The 24,226-nt window shown below is 39.3% G+C and overlaps 1 protein-coding gene across 2 annotated transcripts; it reads right to left on the bottom strand.

The window, feature by feature from the left end:
* Positions 1 to 12,394: 12,394 nt before the first annotated feature.
* On the bottom strand, positions 12,395 to 22,614 carry LOC144535318 (receptor expression-enhancing protein 5). Of its 2 annotated transcripts, none has more exons than XM_078277722.1 (6): positions 22,532 to 22,614; positions 22,299 to 22,432; positions 16,948 to 17,041; positions 14,775 to 14,913; positions 13,217 to 13,407; positions 12,395 to 13,036 (listed from the first exon to the last, which is right to left on the bottom strand). In XM_078277722.1, exons 2-6 carry the CDS (start codon positions 22,411 to 22,413, stop codon positions 13,030 to 13,032), a joined length of 546 nt encoding a protein of 181 aa, XP_078133848.1. In that variant the 5' UTR covers positions 22,414 to 22,432; positions 22,532 to 22,614; the 3' UTR covers positions 12,395 to 13,029. The 2 variants fall into 2 exon arrangements, with proteins under 2 accessions (XP_078133848.1, XP_078133847.1); XM_078277721.1 differs by having other exon boundaries at positions 13,239 to 13,407.
* Between the last annotated feature and the right edge of the window lie 1,612 nt (positions 22,615 to 24,226).

Here is a 24,226-nt window from a genome sequence, read left to right as displayed (position 1 = left end):
AATCCACTATTGATGGCAGGGCCTCTGTAATTGCATTGCCCAGTTCTAAATAATATCAGTCAAGGAGTTCAAAATAAATGGGGATTCAGGGAGAGCCTCTTGAGTTTTATAGTCAATCTATAGTTGAAAGGATCCGTGACATATAAAGAGTGTTTTTATGCTGAACACACAACCACAGTTTAATTTGCAGATGAGCCTGTGTCCACTGCTCTAATGCCTGCAGACTGTTAACTGTTTCACTCTCGTCTGGCAAAGCAGAACATCTTGTTTAATGGCTCTCCAGTGCCCAAGGGTGATGATACACTTTTTGAGATAGTGAGGGCTACCGTAAAAAATCTGTCTGTTTGTTGCCTGTCAACAGGATTTTCCAGTGTGATTGAAGCTTAAATTCTGAGGTGAGTGCTTAAAGCTGCCAAAGCTGATTGGATATGGTGAACTTGCTTGACAGTTTCAGCCTCTTTTTTCGTTTGTTAAACAGCTATTTTGTAAATATTTGTTTCTGTATTTAGTGTGTATTTCATATTAATGTTCAATATGTTTGTTTATGTATGCACCAACCACCAAGGCAAATTCCTTGTAAGTGTTACTTACTTGACAATAAACCTTTTTTCTGATTCTGATTCTGATTATATACACATTTAGCAGTTAGTCTTATTTCTGTCCAACTGATAGATGGAAAAAAAAATGTACCCGCAGCCATAATGTTTATTATAACAATGTATGAAATGACAATGTGAAAACAATGTGACAAGTAAGATGTGTCCTGGTGATCTGCAGCTGTCCTCGGCTTTACAGAGCTTTATAGCGAGTTTCATTGTTTTATGCCCACTAAGCTAGTTAGTTTTGGTTTACTCTCACCGATTTTGGCAGGAGAAGGCAGCTGTTTACAGCACAAAAGCTCTGATAAACCCACTGCACACTACCTGCCAGCAACAAACGACAAAAAAGACAACCATAGTGACTAGCTGGTGAACACGGTGGAGCATTTAGCAGACAAATATTTCCCTCAGGAATCAGTGGAGACCAAAAACAGAGCTCAAAGGAGAGTGAATATTGGACATGTCGTGAACACAAACACAACTCCAAATGAATGCCAATGATACTTAGTAAAGAACTCCTGGATTTGTAATTCAGGTGCCCAAAAATGAATTATATTACTGCATTTTAGAGTAATTGCAGAGAATCTGGGAACATGGCAACATTGCTACAACAAAGCGATCAGATAATCAGAAAAAAACAAGCCAGATGATCTTAGCCTCTTTGTTTTTGTAGAGGTAAAGCTAAACATGAGACATCCAAAATGTCCATAGCAATCCCTCCTTGCACAGTGTTAAACCTTTAGGACAAACTTGAACCAGGAAGTTGGTCTGTAAACTGTAATGGTGTATTACACTTTGCCCTTATTTTCTCCTTGAAATACATTTGGCCAAACAAGATTTGTTTAGTCCTGTTTGGGTTATTTTTAGCAGTGTAGCTGTGTTCCCAGATCTCAGCACTGTGAGTACAGTGTTATATTTAGAAATAGAAATGATGGCCAATAGGGCGAAAACAAGACCCATGTCACAAGTTTTAATGAACCAGAATTGTCCTTTTAACAAAGACTGCAGTGTGTCTATTGCACTGATTGTTTGACAGTTGTGATTAAATACTGCAAGGAAAATATCGTACAATACAAATTCCATAACTAGCCAAATATCACGAATAAAAGTATATGGATTGGTATGATTTCTGTGTCTTAAAGCTAATACGCCGATGCATCTGTGATGGAGCCACACGCTCGTACATGCTCTTAATATTGATATGCTTGCACACATTCTTTTTATTGTCCTTCTGTATCTCTTTCCTCTTAATTCATGCATCTTGAACATATTTTCCTTTGACCTGCTCCCTGAGCTTCTTCTTTCTGTCCCTCCTCTGTCTCCTGCTCTCTCACTCCCCGGGCCTCCATGCTGTTTGATCAATAAACTAAGGCCTCTGTGGTTTTTGATCAATGGGGCTCGTCTGTCTGGGACATGTCAGTCTGTCATCCTGTCTAGCTTGGTGCCTGTTGTTTTTTTTGGTAGGGGATTTTAGCTCCGCGACAACGATCCTGCTTATCAAAACCTTCCTCCCCTCCCTCGAGTCTTTCACCTGAACTAAAATTAACTGTGTCTTTCCCTCTGTCAGCAGCTATAACTGCACACACAGGTGCCACCTCACAGTGACACGTATACACATGAAAGCACAAGCACACACACACACACACACACACACACACACACACACACACACACACACACACACACACACACACACACACACACACACACACACACACACACTACTTCCGCTCCTTCAACATTTGTCCTTGACACCAGGCCTCTGAGATTAATGACACTCCGCCCAAACGCAAGCTGTCTCTCACCCTTTCCCCCTCCTCTTCTCTTGTTTTATTTGAAATGAGAGTACTGCAGTTCCATAATGAATTAATAGTATACTATAAATGCATCTGTGGCAGTGCAGCCAAGTTCCATTAGCAGATAGCTTTGGCACAGACCAAGCAGGCCTCCTGTCCTCTCAGTCAGAAAATAGACGCAACGCAGCCTTCTCCACTCGTTTATTTCAGAGCGAGCAAGGAAATGTCACCTTTAGTGAAAATATGCACATAATTTCCCTCAAGAGAGCCACTTACGCAGCGGCACAAAGGAAGCGCATTAACCAACATCAAACACAATGCCATTCAACAGATCAAGAGCGTGATTAAATAGACACCCACAAAGCGGTCCCATGGTGTCTTATGGAGAAAGGGTTTTAATCAAGCCACAGATACTGGAATGCTGTGGATACGGGGCTATTTGACGATATGTGTTTTTTACAGGATCAACTGATTTTCGGCTAGGGGTTCTCCGAAATAGTCTGGCCACAGCTGTACACACGCATGCACGCATATGCACACACACACACACACACACACACACACACACACTCACACACACACACACAGATAGTGTCAGATAGTGTATGAACGTGTGTGTGTGTGTGTGTGTGTGTGTGAGAGAGAGAGATATTATGTCTTTTGGAGGGAGATGATGCAAAGAAAGGAAACATTCTTTTCATATCTATGAGAGCTAAATCATTTCAATCTGTTTACGATCCATCAGGATAATGGATCTTTTCCATTGGATATGGGGTATGCAGTATTGTGTGACTCTTATATACAGTGTATATATATATATATATATATATATATATATATATATATATATATATATACATATATATATATATATACACACACATGCCTATATATATATATATATATATATATATATATGAGAGAGAGAGAGAGAGAGAGAGAGAGAGAGAGAGAGAGAGAGAGAGAGAATTATTATTATTATGGGAATATTCATAAATTTTTCATTTGACTGGCTAAGAAATTGTTTCTTTGCAAGTTTTAGATCCCACCAATAAATCTAAACTCTGGTTCTTTTACAGTCATTGGATGGAAACCAACAAAATGTCTGCTCTTCAGAAACTTATAGAAGCAGCGTCATTTTTACTTAGATGTCAGTGCATCTTTGAAGTTGAAGGAATAGTTTAACATTTTGGTAAATATACCATTAGGTACCTTGCTGAGATCTTGCTGGTTAGCTTAGCTTAGCACAAAGACTGCACCTGGCTAAAACAATATAAATAGTCCTCCCATAACCCCCTGTGAAATCACAAACTTAAATGTATACGGAATGGAATGTAACGTAGTAATTAGTGAGCTTTAGAGATGTTGGTAGGTGGATTTTTTTGAGCATTGGCCAGAGCCAAACTAGCTGTTTCGCCCTGTTTCCAGTCTTTGTGCTAAGCTAAGCTAACTGGCTGCTGGCTCCAGCCTCAAATTTAACAGACATACATGACTGTACAGAATCTTCTTATCTAATTCTCATCAAGAAGTCGGATAAGAGTATTTCCCAAGATGTCTAACTATTTGTTTAACAAAACTTGGTTTTAAAGAATTTCTACAGTCCAAGAGATTGAAAAATATTCTTGTTCCACAGAGGAGTGTCATCTGTACACCTATAATCAGTTAATCAACCAATGCGAGCATAGAAACAATCATTTCACTACCTCTGAGCGATTCTGACTAATTTAAGAAAATAAGACGACATTTCAAAAATATACAATTGAAACATCTAATCATGCTCTTCTCATTTGCATCAAACACCTGTATTACATCATTAAATAACAAATGATTAAGGTGAAGTGTGATATACTGTATGTGTGCATACACATGCAAGGACATACGTGTAACAATATGCTTGAGGTGTTTGAAGGCTGTGTGAGACTATTGGCATGTCTGCTTCTCATCAGTGTCAATCTATACTGTGATTGAGCATACACCACCGTACATGCACAGTGCATGTGCCATAGACTGTACAAGAGATTGCAGCACTGTGGTCTTGGCTTAGTAGCTAATCATTGAGCTTAACCTCCCCCTGGCCTTCTCTGCATTGACCCAATTCCCAGGACTTAAGATACCAGCGGTCTCCCTATAAGTCTACATGCAGCTCCGGATGAAGCCCTCTGATACTCCATGCACACCCCATTGACTCAGCATGCTGAGCATCAGCTGAGCCAGACACACAAACAATATGGGTGACATTTATCTGTCTATTTATACTCACAACATCATATTTAAGTTGGAGCAGAAGGTTTTGCAGCAGCATATCTATCATCCACAGAATACGCACTAGGAATTTCCCCCTCAGCACTATTTTTCAAGTTTGCCGGTGAGCTGTGAAAAGTTTAGGTTTCCCTGGATGATTCAGAAATTAAAACAACCCCAAATGTTTTATTATTTTTTTACCAGAATGTCAGTGGGTTCAGACCAAATGTTCTACTTCATCCAATCCAAGCCCAGTGGAGATGTTTAGACCTGCCAATGTAAGACTACAACATCAATAAATCAGTAGGATAAAGAATTGCTACACTGCTAGCTTTATAAAATACTTTTTTTAAATACAGCCTGTTTTTGCCTGGATGATGAGAATTACTTTGTTCAACTTTTAATCCTTATCCCTTATTTGGCAACACCAAGTGTGGTTTAATACTACAGCAATCACTCCTTGGGCAGCTTCTTTTTTAAGAAATACAACAAAAGACAAACTCAAGCTGTTGGTGTGCATAGGAAGGCAATTTGAATCCAGTGAATGGAGGAATCTGACACTAATAAGGCTGTTGCAGAAAAGAAATGCAGACCATAAATAGTATCAAGAATGGGGTTTGAGTATATGAAAATCTTAAAGATTATAAATGTAAATCAATTGTTTTTGACAGTATTAATAAACCCACAGATTGTTGCAATTCCTGATGTTACTGATATATAGTCTTACGTTGCCAGATCTACAGTATAAGGAGAAAGTTTGTCTTAAACCTATTATCATTTCTTTCTACTTGGAATTATCCAGGGCAAGCCACAATGTGTTTAGCTCACTGGTGGACTTCCAAAGAGTTCTAGAGCCTAAGGTAACTGTAAAATAAAATGAAAACCTTTCCATAAACACTTCACCAGTGCTTGTTGTTGCCCATAGAGAGGGGCAACAAGGGAAAAGACTGATGCATGTTTTTCACAAGCAAGATTCAGACTTCCCTGTGCTTTATTTAAACTAAACAGCCAGCAGTACACAGCAGCAAACATTTCCCTCCCCGGCAGATTGATTCCTGAGCTGTAACCAAACCCTGCAACCATAATCCCGCTGATTCTATGTCGCAGTTTTAACACAGGACTGGATGCAACATGACCATGTAATTAGTCTTCAAATGTGTATTAGTACTGCGTATTAGCTTGACCTGTGGAACCCTGGGTTGCTCCGTCTGGCCCCTCCATAAGACTCTGCTAATACCTCAGCCTGGCAATCTGGGCAACAAAGAGGCGCCTGGATATTAACACCAGAATTGGGCCAAGACGTAGTAAAGATTCAGTTTCCAGCATTGGTAATAGAGCAAGCATGCCTGTTTTCAAGTCTGCATAATGTATTACATTTTTTAATTTTTATTTTTTATAGAAAGACTATTCTGAGAAGCTGTGAAGGCACCAACCTGACTGAAGCGCTAATTACAGACTGCAGGAGTGTGTTGCAGAAGCCTGCCTGCAGTGACAGATGGTGACAGGGTTGGTCGTTTTAGATAGACTCCACCTGTTTCTATAGGCAAGCTCAACCAGGCACAGTTTTTTTATAATACCACTTGATCCACGTCTGACAACGACGCAAATGGAGACAACAAGGGAATCCCGCTCCAGATTGCTTGTGACGTTCCCATGATGCAACTGGGATTATAAGAAACTGACCGTTAATGTTTCTTTATCTCAAACCACAAAATAATTTGGGATTTTTTCCCCCAGTTCTCATAATTTCTCAAAACAGATTCAAAGATAAATGGTGCTGATAGTGTTTTACATCAAATGAGTGCTGATATTTGAACAAAATGTCAAATAAAACACAGGAACTCAGAGGTCACAGTGTGCATAATAGACTTCTATTAGTTATGCACAAGACCAAGATAATCCTCCCTAATGTCATGTATAATGAAGACTGTATAGACCTTACAAATGAGCTGAGGCCGTCAGAACAACTAAAACACTTTAGCATTGATCTGTTCTAGTATTAAAGCAGACATTATGCAGTATATAGTTATATATAGTTAAGGAGTGCTCAACAGTGATGGTGCACTAGACTAGACTTGTGCTGTCAAAACAACAGACAGACTTAAACATCATGAGACAGCAGTTAACTATAATTTTAAAAAAGCATTATGGAAGCAAGCTCAGTTCGAGAAGAGAATCCATTTTTCTTTCATGCTTTTGGGATACTGTTAAAAAAATATTATAATAATATATTTTCTACATTTAAAAAGTCACAGAGGGGCTGCCACTCATTAAGATTTAGTTTGGACACATTCTTCCAATGAAATGTTCAGTTTATAGATCAATAAGTCAATTGTTCCCATCTATAAATAAACTAAAATGTTGCATGTGCAGGAACACAAGCTGGAGCAAAGAACTGTATACTTCTCTCACACGAAGCAGAAACACACCTGAACCTGATTAAATGGAACTTCTTAAGAACTTCTCTTTACCAATAACTTCAAAATAAAGATGCGTCATATCATGTGCAACAACCCAAGTCAAATTCATACATTTTCACTCATTGACAAATGGCAGTCATCCAACAAAACAACTACTTTTTAAAGCTTTTTCAAATGTTATCCCTGCAACATGTTATCAGCCAGAAACCTTCAAGTCATTTTATTGAGTCAGTTTATTCACCTTCTTGCCTACTAATGCCTCATTGTAAGCCAATGTATATATTTGTGTATATTCACATGTGTATTTTACTTTCCTCTGTTTTTTCTTGCTATTTGACTTTTGCAAATATAGCCTCTTAGATCTTATATGCATGCATTGTTAATTAATTCATTTTATATAAATTAACAAGCTAAATCTCAGAAACTGCACCCTAACCCTACTAATAATTAATGTGTTTCTCGTTCTCTGAAGCCATAGAAACTTCTCTGAAAGCCAAATTTCTACTTGTGGTCCCATCTCTGGATGGACCTGAGCATAATTACAGAACATTGGGGGCTACTTGTGTGTGTGGAGCTGCCCAGCCTGTCTCCAGACATGAGGAGACATAAGTGACGTCCCCAACAGAATTCACAACATCTGGCCATCTGGACCTCGGTTATCTCACACAGCTTTGTGCAGTGTTGTTTAATGAGCCTTAGTTTAAAAAAGAAAAAAGCACTCCAATCATCATCATCATCAATTATCAGCATCCATACGCATCTCCAACATCACCAGAAACATCAGCATACGAGCATCATCTCTTTCTGTGTTCCTTGTTACCATGTATTGAGTCATTTCTTTGTCCTGCCTGAGCAGATGAAGTGTTCTTATGCAACCGTACTGTGGCCATTCAAGACAGACAAACGGACAGGCACTGACACTCCCCCACACATGCATGCTTTAACACAGTCTGCATCTCTATGCTACTCCCATCCACACACTTTAAAGCTTAATCACAGGATTTACTGTCATACATCCCTCCTCTCCTCTCTTTTAAACCCTGCAGCCCACACACACCCATGACTGGCAGTGTTCAATGCATACAGGAAGTTGAGTCACATACATATTCACACATACACAAACACACACACACACACACACACACACACACACACACACACACACAGTCTCCTCACGACAAACAGCACATCAGGCATGAGGGAGGAGACATGGAGAAACTCAGATCCAGATGGAGGATTAACCGTGACATTTGCCACAGAAATTGGGCTTTATGCGTCACGCTGGCGTCATTATTAGTATATATTCTAGGCTGACGTGCATCTCCGTCTCGGCTGTAGTCAGGAAGGGGTGGCAGGAGAGGGCTTGGCGTCGGTCCGCAGATTGGTGCGCAACGCCATTACAGACCACCTTACTCTGCTTGGTTCATTCATAAATACCAGAGGATCGCCATCTCGCAACGGTCCCATCATTTCGCAGTCGCAGCATTGATCTGTCCCCTCCCCCTCCCCTTCTCCCTCCCTCCACCTCCCTTTACTCCTCAAAGCAATATCATAATCCCAACACCCTCATATCTCTGTCCTCTCTCCCTCTCCTGCTGACTGCCAATATGGCTGTGCGGGCATAGGCTATACATTTCACACGACCAAGGTTATCAAACACAAATGTGAGTCGCATTTAAATCAACAACAACAACAACAACCGGATAAATAAAGATTTTTTTTTTTTTATCAACAGTTATCGTGTGCGCTCAACAGACAGCCAGGCAGAAAGACCGCGGATACGCCACTGAATACCAACATCTAACCCTATTGTAAAGATGTGGGGATGAGCGCATCACCATACCTGCTCGTGAAGTATAGCTCCGCTTCAGGCTCGTCCTTGGTTTAGACGGATGCAAGACAAACGCTGAAAGCGTCTTAAAGCATTTTACACGGTTCATGTAGAGCTCATGTCGTCCGACTTCCAACACCACCACAGCAGACTCTCTCTCTCTCTCCTCTCTCTCTCTCTCTCTCTCTCTCTCTCTCTCTCTCTCTCTCTCTCTCTGTCTCTCTCTCTCGCAGTTAGGACGTGGGAGGTGCTATGCCCTCTCCCTTTTCTGTTCATACTCTTCCTAGTGGTTGGATGCCAGCAAAATAAGCAATTTCAAATGGGTGCAACTGTGGGAATTTGACCACAAGATCATACCAAAAGTAAGAAAATGACAGATAATGGCAATAATAATTAGACACTGCACATACATTAATCCTAATAATTATGTGTGGAGCCACAATCATATGCAATATAAAATATCAAAGTACATATATTGATGGTCCCAGAGATACAGATCAAATTAAAGTAGCTCAATGGATGAAATTATATTCACGGTCAAAAATGTAATCTAAGCAGAGGCCCATTTTATTTCCAAATTATACTGTCGATGTTTCAGCCACTGCCAAGTAGCTACCAGATGTCTCCGGGGCCAATGCAGATTTATGTCGGATTCACTTTGGCCTGTAGCCGCAACTGTGAAATCTTGAGTGAAATTCCGTGAGAGTTAAAGGTCAGAAGTGTTGGATTCATTGGATTAGGTTTAATGCATTCGACTATTCGTCTTTTATTTTGCTAACATGCACCAAGTACATTTTGTATTCTTTTCAGCATAAATAAAACATGAATCATAAATCAAACCAGGCCTATAACTGTATCAATCAATCAAGGGTATCTAGAGATAGTGGAAATGATTAAATGATTTGTATTTAGTTGTACGAGTAAGGTTATCAGCTTGGAGAGCATTTAAACCAAAAAAAGAAGAAATAAATCACATCTCTTAGTCTGATCCAGGATCAGCACCACGGACAGTGACCTCATTGTGTTTCAGCACCATGGAGAGAGATAGGTAATACATTAGGGTATACAGTAGTGCATACAGTCGGCTATGCCTACTATAAATACACACATAACAGAGCAAAACAACATGTAATGGGTGGAAAGAAGGTAAGAGATCACTGTCGATAAACCAGGAAGTATACCAGCCCAGTACAAAGAACGCCCTAATGATATTTCAGTCCATGTCGGCAGGAATGAGAACATTTCATACATTTCGTTTAACATCACAAATAAGTATAATGAGGCATAGCCCTGGTGCTAATAACGGCCTATGACCGAATCAGACCGGGTCTTGTTTTGAGCGGTTTGTACAGACGTGACGGTCTCACTGTATGACTCACCAACTCTCCATCCAGACAGCCTTGTGTTTGTCTCCCTCTGTCGGTGAGCCTGGGAACTGCAAAAGACAAGCAGACACGGTGATAAAAAAGTAGCATTGATTGTTTCAGTTGGGGGGTAGTGAGCAGAAGATGAAGAGCAGGATAATGCCGGGTTAGGCAGGGGAACATATTATGCAAGAATATGCAGATAGAAAGTCAAGAAAGTAAACCTGAGTCTCAAAGCAAGACATTAAGAGGCTTTTTTTTTTTTTTACAATTAGCTTATTTGCAATACGCCTAAGTGTGTTATCTGCAGTAGAAGACATTAGTAACTGTTAGGCCCCATCAAACTGTAGTTTCCTATATCGTTATTTAGGTATAGGAGGATCTTTAAAATCTAAACTTCTAAGCCAACATGTATGAGAAGTCCTGAAAGTGCCCAGAAAACGTAACTAAGAGTCTACAGTGGTGATTTGACATCAACATGTTCACAATGGCAACCCTAACATGCAGGTATAGTGTTTACCAAAGTCACAATCTTAAATTAGCATGCTAACATTTGCTAATTAGCACTAAACACAAAGTAGGCAGGAATGTCATTAGTTTTGCAAGGAGTTTGATGATGGCACTATAGGGAAAAAAAGGTCACCAAAGTCAGTAGGATTCATCGTCTGTGAACTATGAATGTCTGTACAAAACCTTGTGCCAATCAATCGAGTAGATGTTGAGATATTTCACAGGATAAAAGGGACAAATTTAACCCCCTGTTGGCACTACATATAATCATTAGGATTTATCATATGGGCACCATAAATATCTGTACCAAACTTCATGGCAATCCATCCATAAGTTGTCAAGACAAAAACAAAAATGTCAACCTGCTGCTGGCAGCGGTGGAAAAGTCAGGGGATCAGCAAAGTCAGTATGATTTATTCTCTGGGGACCACTAATGTGTGTACAAAATGTCAATCCATTCAATAGTTGAGATATTCAATCAGTAACAACCGGCATTTCCATCCTCAGAGCTATGTTGCTGTAGAGTAAAAAGCAGCTTGTAATAAAGAAAAAGTCAGCTGAAAAATGTTTGTGTACGTATAAAACATGGTTTCTTACATTGACTCATTTCCTTCTTTGTCCTCTTCTCTTCAGCTCTTCTTCCACTGTCCTAAGCCATTACAGGCCCCACACTCAATACAAGGCGTTGGATCAAACCACACAGCAACACAACTCAATAATTGGTTTCGGTGTCCAATTTCTGTTTAATCAATAACCTGTCGGCCACCGGTGGCTGAGGGGATCCATAACAAACACCCAGCAGTCGCATCTTCACAGCAGCCATTTCCAGATGGGTGCCTTTCCTCTCCCCATGGCGGTGTGGGGCCAATGCACCGGCTCTATCTACCATTTCCCATGCATTACATCCACTGCACCAACACAAAGGCTCCCCATTCAGAGCCCCTCAAGCGTGAATACAGAGCCAAAGACAAATTAAAGTGTGGGTGGTTAGGCTGTCTGAATGCCGGTAAATGGACTTGAGGATGACGGGTCAAAAGATCAAGTGGATACAATGGATGGGAGAGAAATTGTCCATGGCAATAATATCTTCCTTGCAAAAAAATCACGACAAAAAAAAACATGCCATACCAAATAAATAAAAAATATTGAGTTTAATTTAAAGTGATCTACAGCTACATCTGCGAATTTGGTAACAATAAATGTAATTTATTGTAAAACAAATATGTAGTTAAGAGATGTTTAATAAATAATGTGCAGTATATTTTAAATGGATATATTCTAATTTGGATAAGGGTAATGAAAAATTTTAATTTTTCCCAAGACACAATGTGAGATATTTGAGCACCATTTACAAATACTCCAGATAAAGAAAAAACTAATATGAAAAATGTGGTGCTGCAAAGTGAACTAGAGCCAAATGTGCAGAGGTTATGGATCCAGACAATTTCCCTGACTTGCCACTGCTATAAAAAAAAACAAAAAAACAATTACAGAAATCACCGGTGCATGAACATTGTAATTTCGACAAAATAAAATCCAATTTCCTACTTTGTGAGGAATGACACTGCTTGGAGAGAGGGCACCAGAAGAAACAGAAATAAATATGAAAGTTTAAAGCCAGACAGGCAGACACTTGTTCAGTTCATTAAGGTTCCAGTTTTATTATGTCATCATTGTGAGAAGATAAATTAAGACATATCAAAAGGCAGAAGACGTGCAGAGAAAGAAAGAATCCTGGAGAGAAAGGCCGAGAACCTTCCCAATAACTCAGACAGACTTTAAATGTTGCTTGGCACATAAATAGTGAGGCATTTAACAGCAAGAACACATTAATGACACATACAAGTTCCAGTTAAGATTAACAATGTTAGAAAATGCCGTTTGTGAAAACATTTGAAGACAACTTGTTTTTATAACCGTAATGTTGTCAGCCTCCGTTCTCTGGCACAAATGGCTCAATTGGACAATAATATTGACTGCACCGCCAGTGTTGCTGAAACCTGAAGGCATACAATCATAAACTTTGCTATGAATGAATATCTTTCACACTACAACAAAGAACATCACATAAAAGGTCACAGCTTCTCCGATTGTCTTAGCAGTACCGATGGCAGTAAACTGATGACGCACAAACATGCTAGTATTTATTTGAACAAGTGTAAAGCTTCAGTTCACCGTATGACACGGGGGTTGATCAATGTAATGGGGGGGGCACACACAAAGCCTTCCCGTGTTTCTCACTGGTCCTTGTCATGGTTGAGGGCCCGGTTAACAGCTGATGGAACAAACAGAGAAGAAAAATAACTATATTTTGCAGGAAGGCAAAACAGACTCAAAGATACAACAGATCACTGTATTTGATGATATACTTTTACAGTGTGAATCTGAGAGGCGATGGAGAAATGTGTCTGGGGAATATGTTGCTGCAGTACATATAGTATGTGGCTGTACTTGCATGTGTACTGTGGGTATCTCACCCTCCTTTGTCACGGTCTCAGTTATGTTCTTAGCCCTGGCGCTCAGATCGCTGACCACACTGTCCATGGTAGCCTGGTGCCTCAAGAAAAATGGCCGGATCACACGGTTGTACAAGACCGCGGAGCCGTTCCACGTCACCGGAGCCATGCACCATACCAGGAACAAACACTGAGGAGGAGAGCAGACGGCAGAGCTTACATATTATACTGCTGTGTCTGGTTCTTTATCTTATGTGATTAAAAAAAATCAAACTAGATATGCGATTTAGAGTGTTAGTTGGAAAAACAAGCTATTTGATGACGGCACCTTGGGTTTAAGGAAATGATGATCATTATTTAACATTTATGAAATGTCAAATTATTTAACATTTGACATTTCATAGGCCAACAGATTAATCAATTATTAAACAAATACTTGGCAGGTTTATTGATAAATCAAAGTAATGGTCAGTTGCAGACCTAAACTAGGTAATTTCAAAATCAAGCTAAAGCTTTTGCATTAAATGAGAAGTGTTAACATTTCTCACTGGCCATTGTATTGTGTATAACAGGCCTATGTTAATTTTCCAACACGCATTGTTGTATTTATAATCCTATTTTCCAGGATTACGTTTATTCATTGAAACCAAACCATTTCAATGGAGAAAAGCAATAACGATCATGGTAATTACGCCCAAACAATAGACAGTGATGTGACTTTTTGATGGTCGATGCAGGGCTTTCCTGATGTGTGGGGTCACTTTGTCTCGGAACATAACTTACAACTTCACTCAACCTATTCAACTTCAGATATGTCATCTCCTAGATCAAAAGGGACATGAAATGACTTCCACTGTAACTGATGGGAATCGCCATGTCCCATTTACATCCTACATATGAGCTGTGTCCAGTATGTAGTATCTACTAATTATTTATAGTATATAGTTTTTGCAGTTAGTATACAGGAACATATTTTACAATAAATATACTTTAGGAGTTTTACAACATACTTAATAAATAATACATCCATGTGGAGATGCCAATTATACTGCGACTTGGAAACTCCACTGCCAATTACACTTCCCAAAGAGAGGTCAAAATGTTTTATATTAAACTTATCTTTTTGTTCTGCAGTGTGTTTCTAGAACTATCTCACCACCACCATTTGCAGATTATTCCTATGCTCTGCAGCTGTGAGTAGCTCGTCCATTTCCTTTGTACAATGCATTGAGGGGAAAATAGTGTCCACCAAAAAGCTCACTTAAAAATCAAGCCTTTTTAGTTGTCTGCATACTGACTTTTTTGTTTTTGTTTTTGTTTATATTGTTTCAACAATACAAATCCATTTGCAGACAGCATATTTAAAACCTGGTATGAGTTGTGTAGTATTGGCCTGCACACAGCAGGTGTCTGAAGGTCTTCCTCATTTTGACACAAACTGTTCACAAGAGTGCGCTGTTGGCAAGCTACGATGTACAGGCGCCCAGACATGAGTACTCATGTGATTCAACACGTTGTCACAGTGAAAGCAGACTACAAATTAAAAGGTCAGCCTACCTTGCCAATATAGTAAAAGGGGAACCAGAAGAGGAAGATGTCAGAAAAGGCCTCGGCAATGCTGAAGAGTCCATAAACAACCCAGTAGGTCAGCCACTGTGTATCATCCTCCTTCGCACTGCTCTCAATGGCCTTGATACTGAATGGACAGGAGGACAGGTTTCAGTCAGAAGATTGATGAGGACATGACATCAACAGTACATACTGCAAAGATTAAAAGTGTGTCTCGTGCTCTACCAGCATTCAATCAAGGACGCTCATGCATGCCAAAAGTATGGGGATGACACGATACACACTTCTGCTGAATGCAGAGGGCTAGGGATGTTAATGAGTAATTGCTATGAATGATTTAATGCATTAAAAACATATCAACCCATCAGGTCTGCAGACGGGAGCTTTGCAATTTTAAATGAAGTTATTTTGTGTTTACTTGTTCTTTTAACTCCTAATGTAGCCTACTCTGATTTTGCATCGAACATAGGTCATATCAGTGGTTAAAATGGTTTTCTAATGGAAAAAACGTCCAAAGTATTTCAGAAATGATTAATAATTAATCCATAATCGATTGTTGATGCAGCAGGGAATCGATTATGCATTCCTACAGAGGGCCATGATGTATTTGAAATGTTTGTGGCAGTAATGCGTTTAAAAGGTTACAATGTGCCAAATAAAAGAGGGGGAAAAAGACAAATGAACAATTCCGTTTTCAATGTACTCAACATGATTTTCAACCTGACTCCTTAATGGATGGGTTCAGATTCATGGACATGCGAGTACTATACTAATTGTGTCTTAGTACAATACTCACATGTCCATATGTATATTGAATGAGTTTTTGGCCCCTGTAATCATTCAACCTCTCCTTACTGGCTGTAAAGTGATCCCTTTCTAATACAAAAAAATACAGTCCTGGTTTTGTGCAAAAAATGCATTCAGAAGTTCAGCTCAAGCTAATTATGAGGCTTCAGTAATCATAGTTAGTCAAATCAAGTGGGTACTTTCCAAAGTTAGTGTTTTTAGTACAAAATTCTCTATTGAGTGTTGCAGACAAATTCCCCTACTGACCTGCAGTTGAGGAAGAGCAACACAAAGACATCATTGTGTACTAGAAAAAGACGAGTAGGAAGAGATTACTTTATGGCCAGTAAGGAGAGGATGAATGATTAGAGTGACTTTCAATATACGAATGAGCATGTGAGTATTGAGATAGACTTTAGAAAATCCAAACGTATTCTTTAAATAAGTCTTCTAACTTTTACTGAAACATTAGAAACAATTAAAAACAGAGATGACTTTGTCTCACGGTTGAAAAAGAAACATTAATGTCAGTAGTCCATAAAGTAAAGACATACAGACAGAGCGCATATAAGTCCCGCCCCCATCGGAGGGGAAAAGAACTCTCCGCTCTCCAATGACTTGTATTGCGTGAAGGGGCCTCCTCGTCAATTTCATCTGCTAGGAAACAACAGAAAAATGCCTGAAAGCTGCTGCGTGGTGATATTCACCACCAACAATGTAAAAAAAAAAACATAACTTAAGTTTTTATAAGCTGCCAACCCCAAAAAACTGATCTTTTAAGAAGACAGGCTGAGAAATCAGCACGGAGAATGTGAAAAACTTAAGTCATGGGTTATTTACCCTGTTTGTAGTGAGTATCACCACACAGCAGCTTTTAGGCATTTTACTGTTGTTTGCTAGCAGACGAAATTGACAAGGAGGCACCTTCACGCAATATAAGTCATTGGAGAGCAGAGTTGTCTCCCCCCCCACCGGTGGGTGTGGCTTTCAGAGTATGACGTGATGCGCTCTGTCTCTATTAAAAGTAAGATCCATTCTCAGTTGTAATACTAAAAAGCTAATTTTGACATGCCATAGCAGGAAAAGCACAGGTGTAATTAATGAGATTTAATAATTAACAATCGCTTTATTCCAAGTGTATGTCTCAGTTCCAAACCTCTAGTGTTGTGCCTGTGTGGGCTGACTGGACAGAGCCATAATTACAGATACACCTTTGCTTTTACTGCTAAAAAAGTAAATCATACATATATATTTATGAATATCACTGTTTTTAATGCATAAATTGAAGGTACTGACAGATTATATATATATATATGTGTATGTATGTATGTATGTATGTATGTATGTATGTATGTATGTATGTATGTATACATACGAGAAATATGCTGGATAGGCAAAGCCAATCAGGTTGCAGAGCAGTGAGGCTCCATATCCAAACAGAAGATAAAGCCCGACCAAACTCAGAACACCTGCAGAGGGAGAAAGAAGAGAAAAGGGACAGGAAGGGGAGGGAGACATTATCAAGTTACTTGACAAACATGTCTAATGTCAAGCCACAAATAATTTGTTGTCAAGAGTGTGTGTCAGTTAGCAGGATGTCAGGACAGCATAGTACCAGGATTAGGAGGAGCACTAAACACAAGTCAAACACTGATATTCAAATCCAGCCAGTGGAAGAGTTGACTTTTAACACACTGCAAAGCTCACACAGCCATTTGAAACAGCCGGGCCTATACACCCCAGATATGTGAAAGATGCCACAAATGCCAAAACCTAAAAATGGTATTACCATTAGGCTACAGTGTATGTCTAATGTACAAAGCAATCTCAATAGATGCCTTTACATGCAAACAGGGCTTTCCACATATAATGTATATACTTTTGCTGTGCATAAAGCACAATATAGCCTACACTCAGTGAATGTTCACTTTTGTTGACATAGAGGTGTTAACTAAATTATATGCTTAGCACTGAATATATAGTGATGGTGTACTGGACAGCACTGAATATATAGTGATGGTGTACTGGACAGCATTCTACTCAAGAGGTGTTTCTTATATTCTTATAATGCAAATAGTGAGGACCAAACATTAGAAACACCTCTCTTAATATAATGCAGTACAGTACAATGAATTTACACTTTTCTGATAATGTCAACAAAAACGGAATGTGACTAATTTTCTTAAAAGGTAGCATTTTATGGCGGAGCTGTTGCATTGTACTGTATTGTAATTGTAGAGATGTACCTAATAAAATGGCCAGTGTATATAGGATGTTTTGCTTTAGTTTATGTCTATATTTTGAAATAGACACAAACTCACGAAAAAGATCAATCAGCTCTGTATGAACTGAACTGTATGCTGATCACTCTTAAGTTGGCTGCATTGCTTTATCCCTCACAAGGCTTAAACAGCTTGCTGGTTAGCTGGTAGCATGATGCTGACTTTGAAGCAAATACACTGCAGTCTCACAAGCCATTTTAGCCAATTCATTTCTTCCATTAGTAGTTGATTTCTCTAAGTCAGTCTTGTTTTTTGTTCGATTTTCAAGAAAGGATATTATTATTATTCAAAATGCATTTTGGTTTTAGCGCAGATCTTTTTTAAAGATTCTTTTTGTATGTGGTCACGCAAAGGGTAAAACAGGACAAGAGGAATGACGTCTAACCGTCAAGCAGCTGTGGATGTGAGTAATAATCTTATATCAAATGTATGCAAAACTCAACTGATATAAAATTTAACAACCAGAGGCAATGAAGTCACACAGTATCCAGAGCACTAAAAGCCTTTGATACGGTTCTAACCGTTGCCTGCTCTTTACACCTCATTTGTTGTCCCGGTATTATACTCTGCCACTCTAATGAAGGTAAAACAACTGGTTGAAATGAAAGACCCCAAGGACGGCTCACAGAAGCAGATACTCCAGTCTGCACATTAACGCTTTGAATAGGGAAATCATAAACTGACGTTTGTAATATTAAAAAGCTGACAGCAGGATCCATCTGGCTCTGTAAGTAAGCAACTCCTCAACTGCTCTAGGAAAATGAACAATACATCCATGTGACCATGTATAGATTTGACAGCCTTTAATGAAAACACATGTCCTTGTGGAAAAACTGAAAATAAACACACAAAAGCCATTACACAGTTGTGTAATCCTGTGATGACTCAAAGCACTCATTAGAGTGGCAGTTGTTGTAAATACAGTTCCTCTTAGCATCAAAACATCACAAAACCCTATTGTTAAGGGTACCGTGGGTCAGGGGTTTGATGTTGACTTTAAAGACATGAAGCTAGCAAACAAAGGCTGCATACTCAGTGAGTTTGGCTGCATACGCAGTACAGATGAGACCTCTACTCCAGTCAGGACAGTAGTATTCCCACTTCAGAGTTTCACAAGAGTCGGCATGAACTTGAGACGTTTCTCAGCTAATCAGAAGACACAGGGACACAGCTTTGTAACTCTGTTTGACTTACATGCCTGGATCAGGGAAAAGTACAACATAACATTATTGTGAGCCAACAGGAAAGAATTTGTTGTATGCAACCCATTATCAGTGTACACATACACTAACAAGCTAAGACAGTAATGTAAATAGGACAGGTCAAGTGTCTTGTTCTACCTTCTGCTAAAAGCAGGGTAGAGGCGAGTCAGGTGATATTTGCATACAATCCTCAGTATTTGTTCCACATACACAAATTAGTGTGCTTGTATGTATGTGTGTGTGTCAAAAAAAACATGGAAGTATTTAAATGCAGATCTAAATGAGCTTTAACTGACACCAACTGAATCTGATAAACTGATATTTTCTGTTCGTGTGATCATTTTATTAATCCTGAAAGGGCAGTAGTGCCACCTCAATTACAGGGATAGGGCCTCTTTATATATATATATATATATATATATATATATATATATATATATATATATATATATATATATATATATACCCATTTTATCTCATTACAGATAAATCATTGTCAGATTAACACAAATTAATTGTAGTCCAGAAATGGCAAAGATATGTTTAGGGTAGCTTAGAATAGGGCTGCCACAAAAAAAATTATTATTGTCCGTTCTGCAGCTTTACAAAGACAACACACAATACAGAAAATAAGCATCTCTCAACATACTCTCATGCAACACAAAACATGCTTTCATATACATTAGACAGGTACCTATATACTGTAGTAAGCATATTAACCAATCCTTTCCTTGGCATTTTTTAATTGAACAACCCTGTCGGCTGCATTCTCCGCAATAAGTGTAGCACAGCCCTTGCACAATGAGATATTGCACAACTAACATATTGCCCGACCCTAACAGCCTACATATTGCACAAATGACACAATGCACTGACATAATGCACAACCCAAATAGCCTATGTATTGCACAACTAACATATTGCACAATCCCAATAGTCCACAATGTCCAAATGTCCACAATCCCAATAGCCTACAAATTGCACAAATGACACATTTCCACATATCCTATGCAGTACACAATGACATATTGAACAATCCAACAGCCCATGTATTGCACCACTAACATATTGCATAACCCCAATAACATACTTATTGCACGATGACATAGTGCACAAGCCAGCCAGCCTACATGTTAGTGTTGATAAGCGTAATGGACATAGGTGTTTATATCGGTTTAGCCTGCATTTTAGGAACCCTGAATCTTCTACCAGAGGGTAAAAGCTGAAATTCTGGGTAAAATATGTGGGTCGAATCGGAAACTATTTTTTGTGCCTGTCTGATAACCGACTGCTCATAAATTGTCTGGGGGGACAGATGGTTTTTGACCCCCATAATCTTCCTAGCTGTCTGTACCTGACGGGCGATCTGTGATTTGGACTGTACTGTCAGGTTACCATAACAGTCTGTGATACCGTATTTTAGAATACTCTCTAGTATTGCATGATAGAATAACATATTTTTGTTCGACTCCATACACTCTAAATCTTCGTAGAAAATGCATCCTTTGTTGAAGTCTGGAACAGAGAGTATTCACGTGGTCCTTCCAGCTGAGTGCATTATCGATATGTACACCAAGGTACTTGTAAGAGCTAACCTGAGTAATGGGTAAGTTGTTGATCACTACAGGCCCGGTGTCGCCTATGGCCTTTGGGTCAAACACCATCTCCTCAGTCTTGGTCACATTTAGCATAAGATAGTTGTCGTCGCACCACTGGACAAATTCCTCAATTTCCGTATGATACGCTGCTGGGCTTCTATCTTTGTGCGTAAGGCCGAGGATTGCTGTATCATCTGAGAATTTAATAATATTATTGTCAGTGTGGAGTCTAGTACAGTCGTTAGGGCTGTGTCAGTTCTCCAGTCCTCTTTACACTGTATACTGAGGGGCACCAGTGCTGATTGGCCTGGGCTCCATGAGTGCATTATTATCATTTGTCCGACCAACATTCCAACCCCAAAGATATTCAATTTAAAATAATTAAAAAACGAGTAAAGCAGCAAATCTTGAATGAATGGTTGCCATTTTGCTTAAAAAAAATAAATAAGCCTACACAAAAGATGAATCCATTATCAAAATTGTTGCCAGGTTTTCTGTTTTCTGTTGCTCTGATCAGCTCTAGTTTAGAAAGTGTCTCCATTAGGCTACATAGGTTGTCCACCCGATACAACTTATACGTTGATTTTTCAGTCAGTCAGTCTTGCTTAGTCCAAATCTTGGTCACAGTTCTTTAGTAGTCAAATATAAAGGATCCTTACCAAAACATTTGTTTTGTGTTTATGTTAAGAAATAAATATATGCTGATATATTATGCTTTTTCAACTTTCAAATATCAATATGCTGTAAACCCCAACTGAAAATAGCAAAAATCCTCAGCGCTATTTGCAAACATGTCTGTGATCATATGGTGCAGTTAAATACCAACACATTCAGCATCCAAATCCTCTGTGACTTTAAAATTGGTTGTTTATCTATGTTGAGAACGTCAATCTATGTTGAGAACATCAACCATCAGCATACATTTTGAGTAAGGACAGTGGGTTTCAATGTAGGTCATTTCCTGCAATTCTGTGGCATCACAGACACAATGTAGATACATAGCCTGAGGTTTGTGGCCTTTGTGGACTTCTACTGTGCAAACTGACAACATAGCTGTGTCAAAACACAACTTTTAAAAGCTAACTGAGAGCAGCCTGCAGTTGAATAACCAGTTACCCTAAAATATCCTTCCATCTATGCATTGCACTGGATATATTTCAGGACGTGATAAAAATACCCCTGGTACCAGCTGCTAGAGGGATATTACAAGCAGTTCATTTCAACAGAAATATATTGAAATAGGTGTGTCTAAGGAGGATTATAGCTATATGCAAACTCTAATCTTGTTATGTATTGTAGCAATACAGGTCTGAGCTGGATGAACTTTGGTATTCAAGCATGATAAGGGTGATAACATGAGCCAGATTACAGTGTCACAGGAAATGAAACCACACTAAAAAGTCAAGTACTCACGCATCAGTGTGACCACAACCGGCTGCCAGTTGTAGTTTGAGTGGCAACTTATAAGCTAAACTAGCTAACGTTGGCTTGTTTGCTAAACATGAAGACTGTAACGTTAGCTAACGTTAGTTTCTGGAGGAGACGTTAAGTCCCTAGCTAAGCAAATTCATTTTAAAAGTATACACAAACATGGAAGAAAGTTAAACTGTATCATCTTTCCTGTTCACCGAGCCGTTAACATACCCAAGGCGATATACTCTCTCTTTACTCCCGTTTTTTGTTCCAGCGTCGCCAATTGATCTGTCACAAAGTTTTTCTCATGGAGCAGAGTCACGAAGCGTTCCTTCCACTGACTCATTTTCGGGCTTTTCCTGAGCCTGTGGTCGACACCAACCGCACAAAAAAACAAAACAAAATGTTATACGAGCCGATGCTTGTGGGATTTCTGATTAAACATAGGGTTATTTTTTACTAACCTTGGTTTAATAGCTTGCCCGAAAACTTGCCGCTGGATGGCTGGCTGCTGACTCCGCTGAGTTGCGGTGGTGGCAGTGGCACTAGGGGGAGGAGTTTGACAGTCGCCAGCTGACCAATCACAGAGCTCCGGTGAGTAACGTTCAATGCAGCAGGTGATTTAACAACGGTTTGTGCTGTGTGGACTGAAGTCAACTTGTGTATAGGGACTGGAGCCCTTTTTTTAACAGCTAAAACAGCACAACAAACACCGTTATATCTGCTTCATGTTTCATGAATTGTACAATTGTTGCTAATAAACATGATTTTGAATTGATGACTTGCTTCAGAAGTCCGCTAGACACAACTCACAACCTTTGTTTGGGTTACAGAGACCCATGGTTCTCTGAGAATTTAAGGTTCATTTATATACTTGTATACCATTAGATTGATAGTAGCAAACTGATAGGGGCCAGGCCTAAATGTTACTGCTGTAGGCTACTCTGCTGCAAATAATACATTAATGCTAATGGTAACCTTGGAGGTCAAGGAGACTTAAAGGTTACATTCAATGTCTCCGTTTGAATGTAGTTTATTTTTCCTAATATTACTGCTCAGTGGTGGACTCTGTCTGAGGGGCATGGGCATAAAGTTAAAAAAAGGGAACAGCAGCTATATGTGGTGGGGCACCAGCAGTTGAAGGTTTGCTAGCATGTTGCCTAGATCATGCCTATATGGCACTGCATCGTTTTTTAACTTAATCACATTGTCTTGCCCACAGAGGGGACTTTATCATATTATATCTACCTCAAAAGCAACTCAAAACAGCCTTTGGTGTGCGTTACTTCTCTATATTATATGATCAGCTCCTCTATCACCTGCAGAGTCACAGCCTGCAGACTAAATAATTACATAAATAATGTAAAGGGATAACAAAAGCAACTTCCTTTGTCTCCACGTCCCCAGTCGTGTCATTCAATACTGGACTGAGTATGATCAAGAAAGAACCAGAGAGAAAGAAGATCAGACTGAAGCAACAGAAACTGCATCTTTATCATTCTGCAGAAAAACAAAGGTTACAGACTGAAACAGATTTGCATTCAACATGTTGACAAAGTCTGAGTCCTCTCTGTGTAAGAATCAGTCTACCTCAGTCTCCTGACAGTTGAACTGGTAGAGAAAGACCTCTAGTCTGAAGGTTTTTGTTTCAAATCCCACCTGAACTGTTTGTGTACTGTATCATTCTGTCAACCCCCAGAGGACTGTTTAATAAGTTTCTCCTACAGTGTTGTGAAAAGCCTGTCTTGAATAAGCCAAACTGAACCAGGATCAGTCTGTTTCATAAAGACACTCAGAGCTGATCGGAGCCTGATTTCATCAAAACGTCTCAGAGGAGGAAATCAGTCTGAACTGGACAAAAGTTCTCGGAGTAATACATGTTCTTCTTTTAGGACAAAAAGTAAAAGCACTTTACCAACTTTCCTGCTGAAACCAACCAACTTTCCTTTATAGCTGAAATGTATCAGAAATGCAGAGGAGTTTTAACCTGTTAGCAGCTGCTGATGGAGGTCACACTAATGTTTTGGGTGCGCTTGATGGTAATAATCAATAACAGAAAGTTTATATGTACAGCAGCCCTGACCCTCCTGAGTCCAGCAGTGTCACAGCTGAAGTAGTCTCGCATTGCCAGACCTATCTCCAAGCATTGGATCTGGATT

Source organism: Sander vitreus, chromosome 20, assembly GCF_031162955.1.
Source record: "Sander vitreus isolate 19-12246 chromosome 20, sanVit1, whole genome shotgun sequence".
Taxonomy (NCBI): Eukaryota; Metazoa; Chordata; class Actinopteri; order Perciformes; family Percidae; genus Sander; species Sander vitreus.
Note: the sequence above shows the minus strand (reverse complement) of the source record. Positions and strands in the feature narration are given on the sequence as shown.